The sequence below is a fragment of the Diospyros lotus genome, chromosome 9 (assembly GCF_014633365.1).
Source record: "Diospyros lotus cultivar Yz01 chromosome 9, ASM1463336v1, whole genome shotgun sequence".
NCBI classification, from domain to species: domain Eukaryota; kingdom Viridiplantae; phylum Streptophyta; class Magnoliopsida; order Ericales; family Ebenaceae; genus Diospyros; species Diospyros lotus.
Genome location: NC_068346.1, coordinates 35,310,387 through 35,323,632, shown reverse-complemented (window position 1 = coordinate 35,323,632; position 13,246 = coordinate 35,310,387). Strand labels below are relative to the sequence as shown.

Sequence of the window (13,246 nt, the reverse complement as noted above, 5' to 3'; positions counted from 1 at the left end):
CATACCTTTATCACCCAGCTCATAATCATCCCACCTCAATTCTTCATGGCTTTTGTCTTTGCTAAGGGGCATGGCTGTAATGGACTGTAGTTTAGCAGTAGTTTGATTCCCACTCCCACCATCTTCTTCTTCGGATGTTGCAGTGTAAGCTGCTAGTCTACTTCCTCTGCGTTGACTTCCAATACCAACCTGCTCAAATCTTGTGGTTCCGAGTGCTGGCATTGTGGCTGGGACTCCTGCAAACAGATTGTGGCAATAATAGTGCCTCTTGTGAGTACTAATCAAAAGACACAAGTATTAGTACCATAGCTCCCTCATAATCGGGGAAATGCTTCTTTAAACAAATATCATTAAGAGATATAGATAAGACCCACCAAAGGAGAAACTCTGAATGCCAAAAACAGGAGCAGCTCCAACTAAGTTGCCACTGCCAAATGATTGTCCAAATGTTGGAGTAGTACCAAAACCAAATTGAGCAGTGCCTCCTGGTGTACCAAAGCCTGGGCTGCTTGATGCTCCAACCACGGAGGGGTTAGATACTCCAATTATAGAGTTACTTGACCCTGTCCCAGATCCAAATGTTGGTGCACTGGAGACGGCAAAAGCCGTGCCTGTGCTGCCAAATGTAGGGGTAGATGATGAACCGATTTCTGAAATACTTGCAGCACCAAGAGGTGATGTGCTATGTGCACCAAAGGTCAGGGCACTAGCAGCAGCGGGTGAATTTTCAGTTGATGCAGTGGAAGTAGAAGAACCCAACAGACCGCTGCCAAAAGTTGCTTCTGTTTGTTGAATTGTGCTTCCAGTACTTGATGAAAATTCTCCAATAGAAGACTTCTGTCCAAATATAGAAGATCCTACAAATATGAAACAAGAGAAAATGTTTCGCATATAATAATTTCAATTAGCTAAGTCAAGAGGACAACATATTCTAATAAATAAGATTGCAAAAGATTTAGAGTAAGAAAAATATTTCCATTATCATTTGTGAAAATTGCATAATAATCATAAAAGTGCATACCATAAACTCCATGAGAAAATACAAAGAAAACTGCAAATGAAGGAATGAAATTTTCAAATTATGTGCTTCTGTAAAACGAGAAACATATAACCAAAAGAATTACTGACCAAGTCAGCAGGGATTCAAGATAGCCATCAACTTGGATATAGATGAAGAATATATGAATTTTCTTGTCATCAAGCAAGATCTAAGGAATCAACTGATTCTTCAGCAATCTTTTTCTGATAACTAACTGATTGTTCAGCAAACAAACTCTTCATTACCGTTTCTTTATAAGATAATAGCCTTGATTTTTTTCACAGCTCAACCAAGAATGTGTGCTGAAGCAAGTAATTTATTGTGGTGCATCATTCCACAAAACATTATCCACTTATATTTCATAAAAATCATTAATTGATAAATCCCATATAATAACCATGGTATAGCTGCATTACAATAATGAATTACTTAAATGGGCATTAGAATTCAGATGCAGCAGATTCCCTGATGTACGAAGCTCATTTGGCAAAAGGAATACAACATAGTTAGCCTTGGGGTAATTTGAAAGAATTAACCATTTAAAAAAAGTTTAACTACTCTGGCAACCTTTCAAGTATGAAACCACATGATGTATATTGTGAACCAATGCAGTATAAGACAGACACTTTCTAATCAGCTTATGGATGCAGTCATGTTTTAAAATGGAATTCATAACTCGTTATTAATAAGAAATTTCCACGGCGCTTCAACTCTTCCAATAAATAAGTGCTGAAGATTGATGACATGAGCAGTCAAAGTCATGTACAAACAGGGCTAGTAAACTTGGATCAAGTCGTTCATTTTGTCTTCATTTTCTTTCCTCTCCCACCCCTTACCACTGGCAAGTCACTGGCATCACCACTTAGTAATCAACTGAGTTTTGGCAACTGGCCAAAGGAGTCATCAGAGACCTCCAATCACTCTAGTTACCGGTGGTTGGATTGGGAGTAAAAAATAAAAAAAATCAAACACAAAAAATGATAGAAAACAACATACTAATTCTTATGTTTTAAACAAAACAAAAAATTGAAAATGAAAGTTACGTCAAACAGCCTTTAAATTATTTAATTTTTTTCATATTACTAAAAATGCCTGATGTTAACAACAATAAAGTTACTTCTTTGAGACTAAAAGTCTAAAGGTAATGAGTTCGAATTATGAAAACAACCTGTTTGTAATGTAAAGATAAGGCGGAGATCCATTCAAGCAAAGATCCTTGTTTACTAGGGACACCCTTTTGTTGAAAATGCCAGATAAGTGATTCTGCAAAACTAGGAATGGACATCTTGTGCTTAAGTTACAATGCACCATCGCGTGTCGTCTTCAATCAATTAGGTGCAACTTATCAACCAGAACTCTCCCTAGAGCATATAGCAATGTAGGGCAAGTATTCTCCAGATCCGAAACGAAAGATTAATAAAGAGAGACTTCATTTATGTTCTACATTTATAGATGAATGCACATGTCTTCTATATATAATTTGATGAAAGGCAACTCTGAATTTCAGATCAATGAGAAAGAAGAGTCAATACATGGCATTTCAATAAGAAAACAAAACAAGAATAGAAGAAACCACAAGCAATCACACAGCAATGCATACCTTTATCACCCAGCTCATAATCATCCCACCTCAATTCTTCATGGCTTTTGTCTTTGTTAAGGGGCATGGCTGTAATGGACTGTAGTTTAGCAGTAGGCTGATTCCAACTCCCACCATCTTCTTCTTCGGATGTTGCAGTGTAAGCTGCTAGTCTACTTCCTCTGCATTGACTTCCAATACCAACCTGCTCAAATCTTGCGGTTCCGAGTGTTGGCATTGTGGCTGGGACTCCTGCAAACAGATTGTGGGAATAATAGTGCCTCTTGTGAGTACTAATCAAAAGAAGCAAGTATTAAGTACCATAGCTCCCTCATAATCGGGGAAATGCTTCTTTAAACAAATATCATTAAGAGATATAGATAAGACCCACCAAAGGAGAAACTCTGAATGCCAAAAACAGGAGCAGCTCCAACTAAGTTGCCACTGCCAAATGATTGTCCAAATGTTGGAGTAGTACCAAAACCAAATTGTGCAGTGCCTCCTGGTGTACCAAAACCTGGGCTGCTTGATGCTCCAACCACGGAGGGGTTAGATACTCCAATGATAGATTTACTTGACCATGTCCCAGATCCAAATGTTGGTGCACTGGAGACAGCAAAAGCTGTGCATGTGCTGCCAAATGTAGGGGTAGATGATGAACTGATCGCTGAAATACTTGTAGCACCAAAAGGTGATGTGTTATGTGCACCAAAGGCCAGGGCACTAGCAGCAGGGGGTGAATTTTCAGTTGATGCAGTGGAAGTAGAAGAACCAAACAGACTGCTCCCAAAAGTTGCTTGTGTTTGTTGAAATGTGCTTCCAGTACTTGATGAAAATTCTCCAATAGAAGACTTCTGTCCAAATATAGAAGATCCTACAAATAAGAAACAAGACAAAATGTTTCGCATATAATAAGTTCAGATTTAGAGTAAGAAAAATATTTCCACTATCATTTGTGAAAATTGAATAATAATCACAAAAGTGCATACCATAAACTCCATGAGAAAATACAAAGAAAACTGCAAATAAATTTTCAAATTATGCACTTTTGTAAAACGAACAAGATATAACCAAAAGAATTACTGACCAAGCCAGCAGGGATTCAAGATGGCCATCAACTTGGATATAGATGAAGAATGTATGAATTTTCTTGTCATCAAGCAAGAACTAAGGAATCAACTGATTCTTCAGCAATCTTTTTCTGATAACTAACTGATTGTTCAGCAAACAAACTCTTCATTACCTTTTCTTTATAAGATAATAGCCTTGATTTTTTTCACAGCTCTACCAAGAATGTGTGCTGAAGTAAGTAATTTATTGTGGTCCATCATTCCACAAAAAATTATCCACATATATTTCATCAAAATCATTAATTGATAAATACCATATAACCATGGTATAGCTGCATCACAATAATGGATTACTTAAATGGGCATTAGAATTCAGATGCAGCAGATTCCCTGATATACGAAGCTCGTTTGGCAAAAAGAATACAACATAATTAGCCTTGGGGTAATTTGATAGAATTAAACATTTAAAAGCAGTTTAATTACACCGGCAGCCTTTCAAGTATGAAACCACATGATCTATATTGAGAACTAATGCAGTATAAGACAGACATTTTCTAATTAGCTTACGGATGTAGTCATGTTTTAAAATGGAATTAATAACTTGTTATTAATAAGAAATTTTAACGGTGCTTCAACTCTTCCAATAAATAAGTGCTGAAGATTGACGACGTGAGTAGTCAAAGTCATGTACAAATAGGACTTGTAAACTTGGATCAAGTCATTCATTTTGTCTTCATTTTCTTCCCTCTCCCACCACTCACCACTGGCAAGTCACTGGAGTCACCACTTGGGAATCAACTGTGTTTTGGCAACTGGCCAAAGGAGTCATCAGAGACCTCCAATCACTCTAGTTACCGGTGGTTGGTGGGGTTGGGGGTAAAAAATAAAAAATAAAATCAAACACAAAAAATGATTGAAAACAACAAACTAAATTCTCATGTTTTAAACAAAACAAAAAATTGAAATGAAAGTTACGTCAAATAGCCTCTACGTCATTTAATTTTTTCCATATTGCTAACAATGCTTGATGTTAGCAACAATAAAGTTACTTCTTTGAGACTAAAAGTCTAAAGGTAATGAGTTCGAATTATGAAAACAACCTGTTTGTAATGTAAACATAAGGCGGAGATCCATTCAAACAAAGAGCCTTGTTTACTAGGGACACCCTTTTGTTGAAAATGCCAGATAGATGATTCTGCAAAATTAGGAATGGACATCTTGTGCTTAAGTTACAATGCACCATCACGTGTCTTCTTCTATCAATTATGGGCAACTTATCAACCAGAACTCTCTCTATGATATATAGCAGGGTAGGACAAGTATTCTCCAGAACGGAAATGAAAGATAAATAAAGAGAGACTTCATTTATGTTCTACATTTACAGATGAATGCACGTGTCTTCTATATATAATTTGATGAAAGGCAACTCTGAATTTCAGATCAATGAGAAAGAAGAGTCAATACATGGCATTTCAATAAGAAAGCAAAACAAGAACAGAAGAAACCACAAGCAATAACACAGCAATGCATACCTTTATCACCCAGCTCATAATCATCCCACCTCAATTCTTCATGGCTTTTGTCTTTGTTAAGGGGCATGGCTGTAATGGACTGTAGTTTAGCAGTAGGCTGATTCCCACTCCCACCATCTTCTTCTTCGGATGTTGCAGTGTAAGCTGCTAGTCTACTTCCTCTGCGTTGACTTCCAATACCAACCTGCTCAAATCTTGCGGTTCCAAGTGTTGGCATTGTGGCTGGGACTCCTGCAAACAGATTGTTGCAATAAAAGTGCCTCTTGTGAGTACTAATCAAAAGACGCAAGTATTAAGTACCATAGCTCTCTCATAATCAAGGAAATGCTTCTTTAAACAAATATTATTAAGAAATATAGATAACACCCATAGTGGGATAAAGGCTGGATATGTTGTTGTTGTTATGGATAACACCCACCAAAGGAGAAACTCTGAATGCCAAAAACAGGAGCAGCTCCAACTAAGTTGCCACTGCCAAATGATTGTCCAAATGTTGGAGTAGTACCAAAACCGAATTGTGCAGTGCCTCCTGGTGTACCAAAGCCTGGGCTGGGTGATGCTCCAACCATGGAGGTGTTAGATACTCCAATGATAGAGTTACTTGACCCTGTCCCAGATCCAAATGTTGGTGCACTGGAGACAGCAAAAGCCGTGCATGTGCTGCCAAATGTAGGGGCAGATGATGAACCGATTGCTGAAATACATGCAGCACCAAAAGGTGATGTGCTATGTGCACCAAAGGTCAGGGCACTAGCAGCAGCGGGTGAATTTTCAGTTGATGCAGTGGAAGTAGAAGAACCAAATGGACCACCGCCAAAAGTTGCTTCTGTTTGCTGAAATGTGCTTCCAGTACCTGATGAAAATTCTCCAATAGAAGCCTTCTGTCCAAATATAGAAGATCCTACAAATATGAAACAAGAGAATATGTTTCGCATATAATAATTTCAATTAGCTAAGTCAAGAGGACAACATATTCTAAAAAATAAGACTGCAAAAGATTTAGAGTAAGAAAAATATTTCCACTATCATTTGTGAAAATTGAATAATAATGATAAAAGTGCATACCATAAACTCCATGAGAAAATACAAAGAAAAATGCAAATAAATTTTCAAATTATGTGCTTCTGTAAAACAAGCAACATATAACCAAAAGAATTACTGACCAAGTCAGCAAGGATTCAAGATGGCCATCAACTTGGATATAGATGAAGAATATATGAATTTTCTTGTCATCAAGCAAGATCTAAGGAATCAACTCATTTTTCAGCAATCTTTTTCTGATAACTAACTGATTGTTCAGCAAACAAACTCTTCATTACCTTTTCTTTATAAGATAATAGCCTTGATTTTTTTCACAGCTCTACCAAGAATGTGTGCTGAAGCAAGTAATTTATTGTGGAGCATCTTTCCACAAAAAATTATCCAAATATATTTCATCAAAATCATTAATTGATAAATACCATATAACCATGGTATAGCTGCATTACAATAATGAATTACTTAAATGGGCATAAGAATTCAGATGCAGCAGATTCCCTGATATACTAAGCTCGTTTGGCAAAAAGAATACAACATAGTTAGCCTTGGGGTAATTTGAAATAATTAAACATTTAAAAACAGTTTAACTACTCTGGCAGCCTTTCAAGTATGAAACCACATGATGTATATTGTGAACCAATGCAGTATAAGACAGACATTTTCTAATCAGCTTATGGATGCAGTCATGTTTTAAAATGGAATTCATAACTCATTATTAATAAGAAATTTCCACGGTGCTTCAACTTTTCCAATAAATAAGTGCTGAAGATTGAAGACATGAGCAGTCAAAGTTATGTACAAACAGGACTTGAAAACTTTGATCAAGTAGTTCATTTTGTCTTCATTTTCTTCCCTCTCCCAACCCTCACCACTGGCAAGTCACTGGCGTCACCACTTGGGAATCAACTGAATTTTGGCAACTGGCCAAAAGAGTCATAAGAGACCTCCAATCACTCTATTTACCGGAGGTTGGCGGGTTTGGGGATAAAAAATAAAAATTATCAAACACAAAAAATGATTGAAAACAACATACTAAATTCTCATGTTTTTGTTATGGTCCACTGCAGGGCATGAGACTTGTCCCACGTTGGAAGTTCAAGCTCCTGGTGTGGGGTTTATAACCTCTTGGGCACCCTCCCCTTAACAGCTAGCTTTTGAGGATGAGTTCTACCCAAAGGTTGTAACAGTGATATCAGAGCCGGCCCCGTGCAAGTGAGCGATGACGAAGGTGACGCCGGAATTGCAGTGTTCGCCCGGGACTAGCAGTGGCTAGTGCACAACCTGTCGTCGTGGGTAGCGGGTTGCGGAGCATGGTGGTATGTTATGATCCATTGCAGGATATGGAACTTGTCCGACATTAGAAGTTCAGGCTCCTAGTGTGGGGTTTATATCCACTTAGGCACCCTCCGCTTAACAGCTATCTTCTGAGGGTGAGTTCTACCCGAGGGTTGAAACAATTTTAAACAAAACAAGAAATTGAAAATGAAAGTTACGTCAAACAACCTTTACGCCATTTAATTTTTTCCATATTACTAAAAATGCTTGATGTTAGCAACAATAAAGTTGCTTCTTTGAGACTAAACGTCAAAAGCTAACGAGTTCGAATTATGAAAACAACCTGTTTGTAATATAAAGAAAGGTTACCTCCGCTGATCCTTTCAAGCAAAGAGCCTTGTTTACTAGGGACACCCTTTTGTTGAAAATGCCAAATAGGTGATTCTGCAAAACTAGGAATGTACATCATGTGCTTAATCTACAATGCATCATCACCTGTCCTCTCCTATCAATTATGTGCAACTTATCAACCAGAACTCTCTCTAGAATATATAGTAGTACAAGTATTCTCTAGATCGAAAATGAAAGATAAATAAAGAGAGACTTCATTTATGTTCTACATTTACAGATGAATGCACGTGTCTTCTATATATAATTTGATGGAAGGAAACTATGAATTTCAGATCAATGAGAAAGAAGAGTCAATACATGGCATTTCAATAAGAAAGCAAAACAGAAACAAAAGAAACCACAAGCAATCACACAGCAATGCATACCTTTACCACCCAGCTCATAATCATCCAACCTCAATTCTTCATGGCTTTTGTCTTTGTTAAGGGGCATGGCTGTAATGGACTGTAGTTTAGCAGTAGGCTGATTCCCACTCCCACCATCTTCTTCTTCGGATGTTGCAGTGTAAGCTGCTAGTCTACTTCCTCTGCGTTGACTTCCAATACCAACCTGCTCAAATCTTGCGGTTCCGAGTGTTGGCATTGTGGCTGGGACTCCTGCAAACAGATTGTTGCAATAATAGTGCATCTTGTGAGTACTAATCAAAAGACGCAAGTATTAAGTACCATAGCTCCCTCATAATCGGGGAAATGCTTCTTTAAACAAATATCATTAAGAGATATAGATAACACACACCAAAGGAGAAACTCTGAATGCCAAAAACAGGAGCAGCTCCAACTAAGTTGCCACTGCCAAATGATTGTCCAAATTTTGGAGTAGTACCAAAACCAAATTGTGCAGTGCCTCCTGGTGTACCAAAGCCTGGGCTGCGTGATGCTCCAACCACGAAGGTGCTAGATACTCCAATGATAGAGTTACTTAACCCTGTCCCAGATCCAAATGTTGGTGCACTGAAGACAGCGAAAGTTGTGCCTGTGCTGCCAAATGTAGGGGTAGATGATGAACTGATTGCTGAAATACATGCAGCACCAAAAGGTGATGTGCAATGTGCACCAAAGGTCAGGGCACTAGCAGCAGCTGGTGAATTTTCAGTTGATGCAGTGGAAGTAAAAGAACCAAATGGACCACTGCCAAAAGTTGCATGTGTTTGTTGAAATGTGCTTCCAGTACTTGATGAAAATTCCCCAATAGAATACTTCTGTCCAAATATCGAAGATCCTACAAATATGAAACAAGAGAAAATGTTTCGCATATAATAATTTCAATTAGCTAAGTCAAGAGGACAACATATTCTAAAAAATAAGACTGCAAAAGATTTAGAGTACGAAAAATATTTCCATTATCATTTGTGAAAATTGAATAATAATGATAAAAGTGCATACCATAAACTCCATGAGAAAATACAAAGAAAAATGCAAATAAATTTTCAAATTATGTGCTTCTATAAAACAAGCAACATATAACCAAAAGAATTACTGACCAAGTCAGCAGGGATTCAAGATGGCCATCAACTTGGATATAGATGAAGAATGTATGAATTTTCTTGTCATCAAGCAAGATCTAAGGAATCAACTGATTCTTCAGCAATCTTTTTCTGATAACTAACTGATTGTTCAGCAAACAAACTTTTCATTACCCTTTCTTTATAAGATAATAGCCTTGATTTTTTTTCACAGCTCTACCAAGAATGTGTGCTGAAGTAAGTAATTTATTGTGGTCCATCATTCCACAAAAAATTATCCAAATATATTTCATCAAAATCATTAATTGATAAATACCATATAACCATGGTATAGCTGCATTACAATAATGAATTACTTAAATGGGCATTAGAATTCAGATGCAGCAGATTCCCTGATATACAAAGCTCATTTGGCAAAAAGAATACAAAATAGTTAGCCTTGGGGTAATTTGAAAGAATTAAACATTTAAAAACAGTTTAACTACTTTGGAAGCCTTTCCAGTATGAAACCATATGATGTATATTGTGAACCAATGCAGTATAAGACAGACATTTTCTAATCAGCTTACGAATGTAGTCATGTTTCAAAATGGAATTAATAACTCGTTATTAATAAGAAATTTCCACAGCGCTTCAACTCTTCCAATAAATAAGTGTGGAAGATTGATGACGTGTGCAGTCAAAGTCATGTACAAACAAGACTTGTAAACTTGGATCAAGTCGTTCATTTTGTTTTCATTTTCTTCCCTCTCCCACACCTCACCACTGGCAAGGCACTGGCGTCACCACTTGGGAATCAACTGAGTTTTGGCAATTGGCCAAAGGAGTTATCAGAGACCTCCAATCACTTTAGTTACTGGTGGGTGGTGGAGTTGGGGGTAAAAAATAAAAAATTAAACACAAAAAATGATAGAAAGCAACATACTAAATTCTCATGTTTTAAACGAAACAATAAATTGAAAACGAAAGTTACATCAAAGAGCCTCTAAGTCATTTAATTTTTTCCATATTACTAAAAATGTCTGATGTTAGCAACAATAAAGTTGCTTCTTTGAGACTAAAAGTCAAAAGGTAACGAGTTCGAATTATGAAAACAACTTGTTTGTAATGTAAAGGTAAGGCTACCTCCACTGATCCTTTCAAGCAAAGAGCCTTATTTACTAGGGACATGCTTTTGTTGGAAATGCTAGATAGGTGATTCCACAAAACTAGGAATGTACATCATGTGCTTGAGCTACAATGTACCATCACGTGTCTTCTTCTATCAATTATGTGCAACTTATCAACCAGAGCTCTCTCTAGAATATATAGCAATGTAGGAGAAGTATTCTCCAGATCATAAATGAAAGATGAATAAAGAGAGACTTCATTTCTGGTCTACATTTAAAGATGAATGCACGTGTCTCCTATATATAATTTGATGAAACGCAACTCTAATTTGCAGAATAATGGACTATCGAGTCACGACTTCTAAGTCCTAGTACCAGTTTAATATTACTCATCTGGTGTCATTGTTAACACAACCTAACTGTAAAAGAAACTGACTCATATCATTTGAGTATTATCCACCAAAAAGGTGAGAGAGCTCCCAAAAGCAGGAGAAGGTGGAGCAGTATATGTAGATTTTTCCCCTGAGAGTGCAAAGTATGCTCCAGAGACAATACTTGAAGTTCCACCAAATATTGATCCTCCTGTGTGTGAACCAAAAGGTGTTGGACTCCCAAATGGTGTGGGAGTGAATGTACTACTTGTGTTGCCTTTCCGCCCATAACCTAATGCAAACCCAAATGGGCTACTAGATGACTGCTCAAAACTGTTGTTTTAAATATGAATTTGACTAGGAAAATGTCCACATTAACAATAAAATAGAAACACAATTGTATAATGAAAGGAGATTTGGAAAAAGAACATAGAACCGAATTGAAGTGAGATATGCCGAAGCAAATCTCCTTAAAACATATTTCGCCCCCTTAATGATGCTAAAGGATCAATGGACGTCTGTCTCCCAAGATACAACACTTCTTTCAAAAATTAGTACAGCGCGCAATACTAACCTTGATGGGTGAAACCAAACTTGATCATGCTCTTCTTGTCCGGAGGGAAAGAGATTAGAATCTGACGTACTTTGAAGTAATGTAGTAAGAAAATATATTGGAGAAGGAAAGAAAGAAAGCAATAAACTCGAATTGATTAGGATAATGGGAATGGAATTAGGGGGGTCCTATTTGTAGTTTCCAAGTGTCCAATTATGAAAGGGCATGTTGTTTGATCCGGATTCATCTGAATCTTCAAATTGCATCCTTTTAGATTTGGGCGTGATCTAGCGATCTAGATTGCACCCTCTCATGAAAGTCCGCATCCTTTACCATGTACCTTTCTTATCCAAACGGACGTGTCCACTCACTCGCATCCCATATGAACGGTTGCGTCCACTCTGCACCCCACTACATAGAGGCATGCAATGCACGTGCATCCTAGATGCCTGCGCCACATCGGTCCGCTTGCCACGTCATTGAGCCATTCGACTATGCATTTCTGGAGTGTTTTCTCCAAAAATTGGACTGGGAGTTGACTCCTTGCATCCATAGTCAACCCCCAATCATCTATAGTCAACTCCCTGCATCCATAGTCAACTCCCAATGTGCTAGAGTTGATTATAGCAAAGCCATAGTTGACTCCCGGTGTGCTAGAGTTGATTATAGCAAAGCCATAGTCGACTCCTAGTGTGCTAAAGTTGACTATAGCAAAGCCATAGTCGACCTAGTCGAAAGCCTATTATGCAAAGTTGATCTAACCAAGAGTCTTTCTTGGACAGTTGACTCCAACTTCTTGGAAGTCAACTTTAGTGACTAGAGCGCACCATAAGGCGTTCTAGCAAAGCCATAGTTGACCTAGCCGAAAGCCTATTATGCAAAGTCGATGTAACCAAGAGTCTTTCTTGGAAAGTTGACTCCAACTTCTTGGAAGTCAACTTTAGTGACTAGAGCACACCATAAGGCGTTTTTCAATGCGGAATTATTTTCCCACATTAAAGGACACTTTGCAACTTAGAGACTCTTTCAATCCATTAATTCCAACAAAAACCTGCCATAAGAAAATGAAAATATTAAGAAACAAGTACAATGATCTTAACTCGCATGTGGCAGCCCAAAAGAACAGAAGTTGCTCTCTAGGACCAACCATAAACTTGGAGGCTTTGTTTCAAATTCCACCTAATCCACCTCAGGCTCAATTGAAACATGTAGTTTCTGGCGATTGCCATATAAAAAGCAATGCCATTAACATTGTGGATAGAAATTTATTCCTACAGCACTATCCAACAAATTGCAAAGTTCTTCAAGGAATTGATGAATAAACCCATAAACACAAACACGCCAGGAGAAGAAATGAGTAATAAAAAACAATCTATCATTGCATGTTAAAGTTGCCTCACTAGTGCAGACTGAATCAAATGCACAATTACACTATGGAAAGCCCAGGAATCAGGCAAGAAATCAATCAATAAACCACCATCATTTCAAAAACTTGAACCCGATTCCATCCAGAAACGAACACTACAACTACTGTAATATTTTCTACAAAAACAATTGCATTAAATCCACAGATTACACACGTCTACGTATATGTCCGCAAGATAAATAAGAAGTGGAGACACTTACCAGATCCGGCCCCGAACATCTTGGGGGAACAAATTCCCGGCTGAGCGAAGCGAATTATGCGGCGGTGAGTTGAATGGATGAATCAACAATGTTCCAGGAAGAGATTCAAAGGCAAAGCATAACTCGATTCGAAGCAATGGATCTTCCTTTAGTAGGGTCATATATAGAGAGCTGGCAGCGC

At 37.7% G+C, this 13,246-nt stretch overlaps 1 protein-coding gene across 1 annotated transcript in view; it reads right to left on the bottom strand.

Moving 5' to 3' along the window:
• The window catches only part of LOC127809475 (nuclear pore complex protein NUP98A-like), a 40,316-nt gene extending 27,070 nt beyond the window's left edge, over nt 1-13,246 (bottom strand). Inside the window, exons 1-9 of the mRNA XM_052348289.1 lie at nt 13,066-13,246; nt 8,680-9,162; nt 8,310-8,540; nt 5,639-6,121; nt 5,221-5,451; nt 3,010-3,492; nt 2,640-2,870; nt 375-857; nt 6-236 (exon numbers count right to left, since the gene is read on the bottom strand). Of these exons, the coding sequence (XP_052204249.1) occupies nt 6-236; nt 375-857; nt 2,640-2,870; nt 3,010-3,492; nt 5,221-5,451; nt 5,639-6,121; nt 8,310-8,540; nt 8,680-9,162; nt 13,066-13,084 (2,875 nt within the window). The 5' untranslated portion in view covers nt 13,085-13,246. The remainder of the gene's footprint in view (nt 1-5; nt 237-374; nt 858-2,639; nt 2,871-3,009; nt 3,493-5,220; nt 5,452-5,638; nt 6,122-8,309; nt 8,541-8,679; nt 9,163-13,065) is intronic.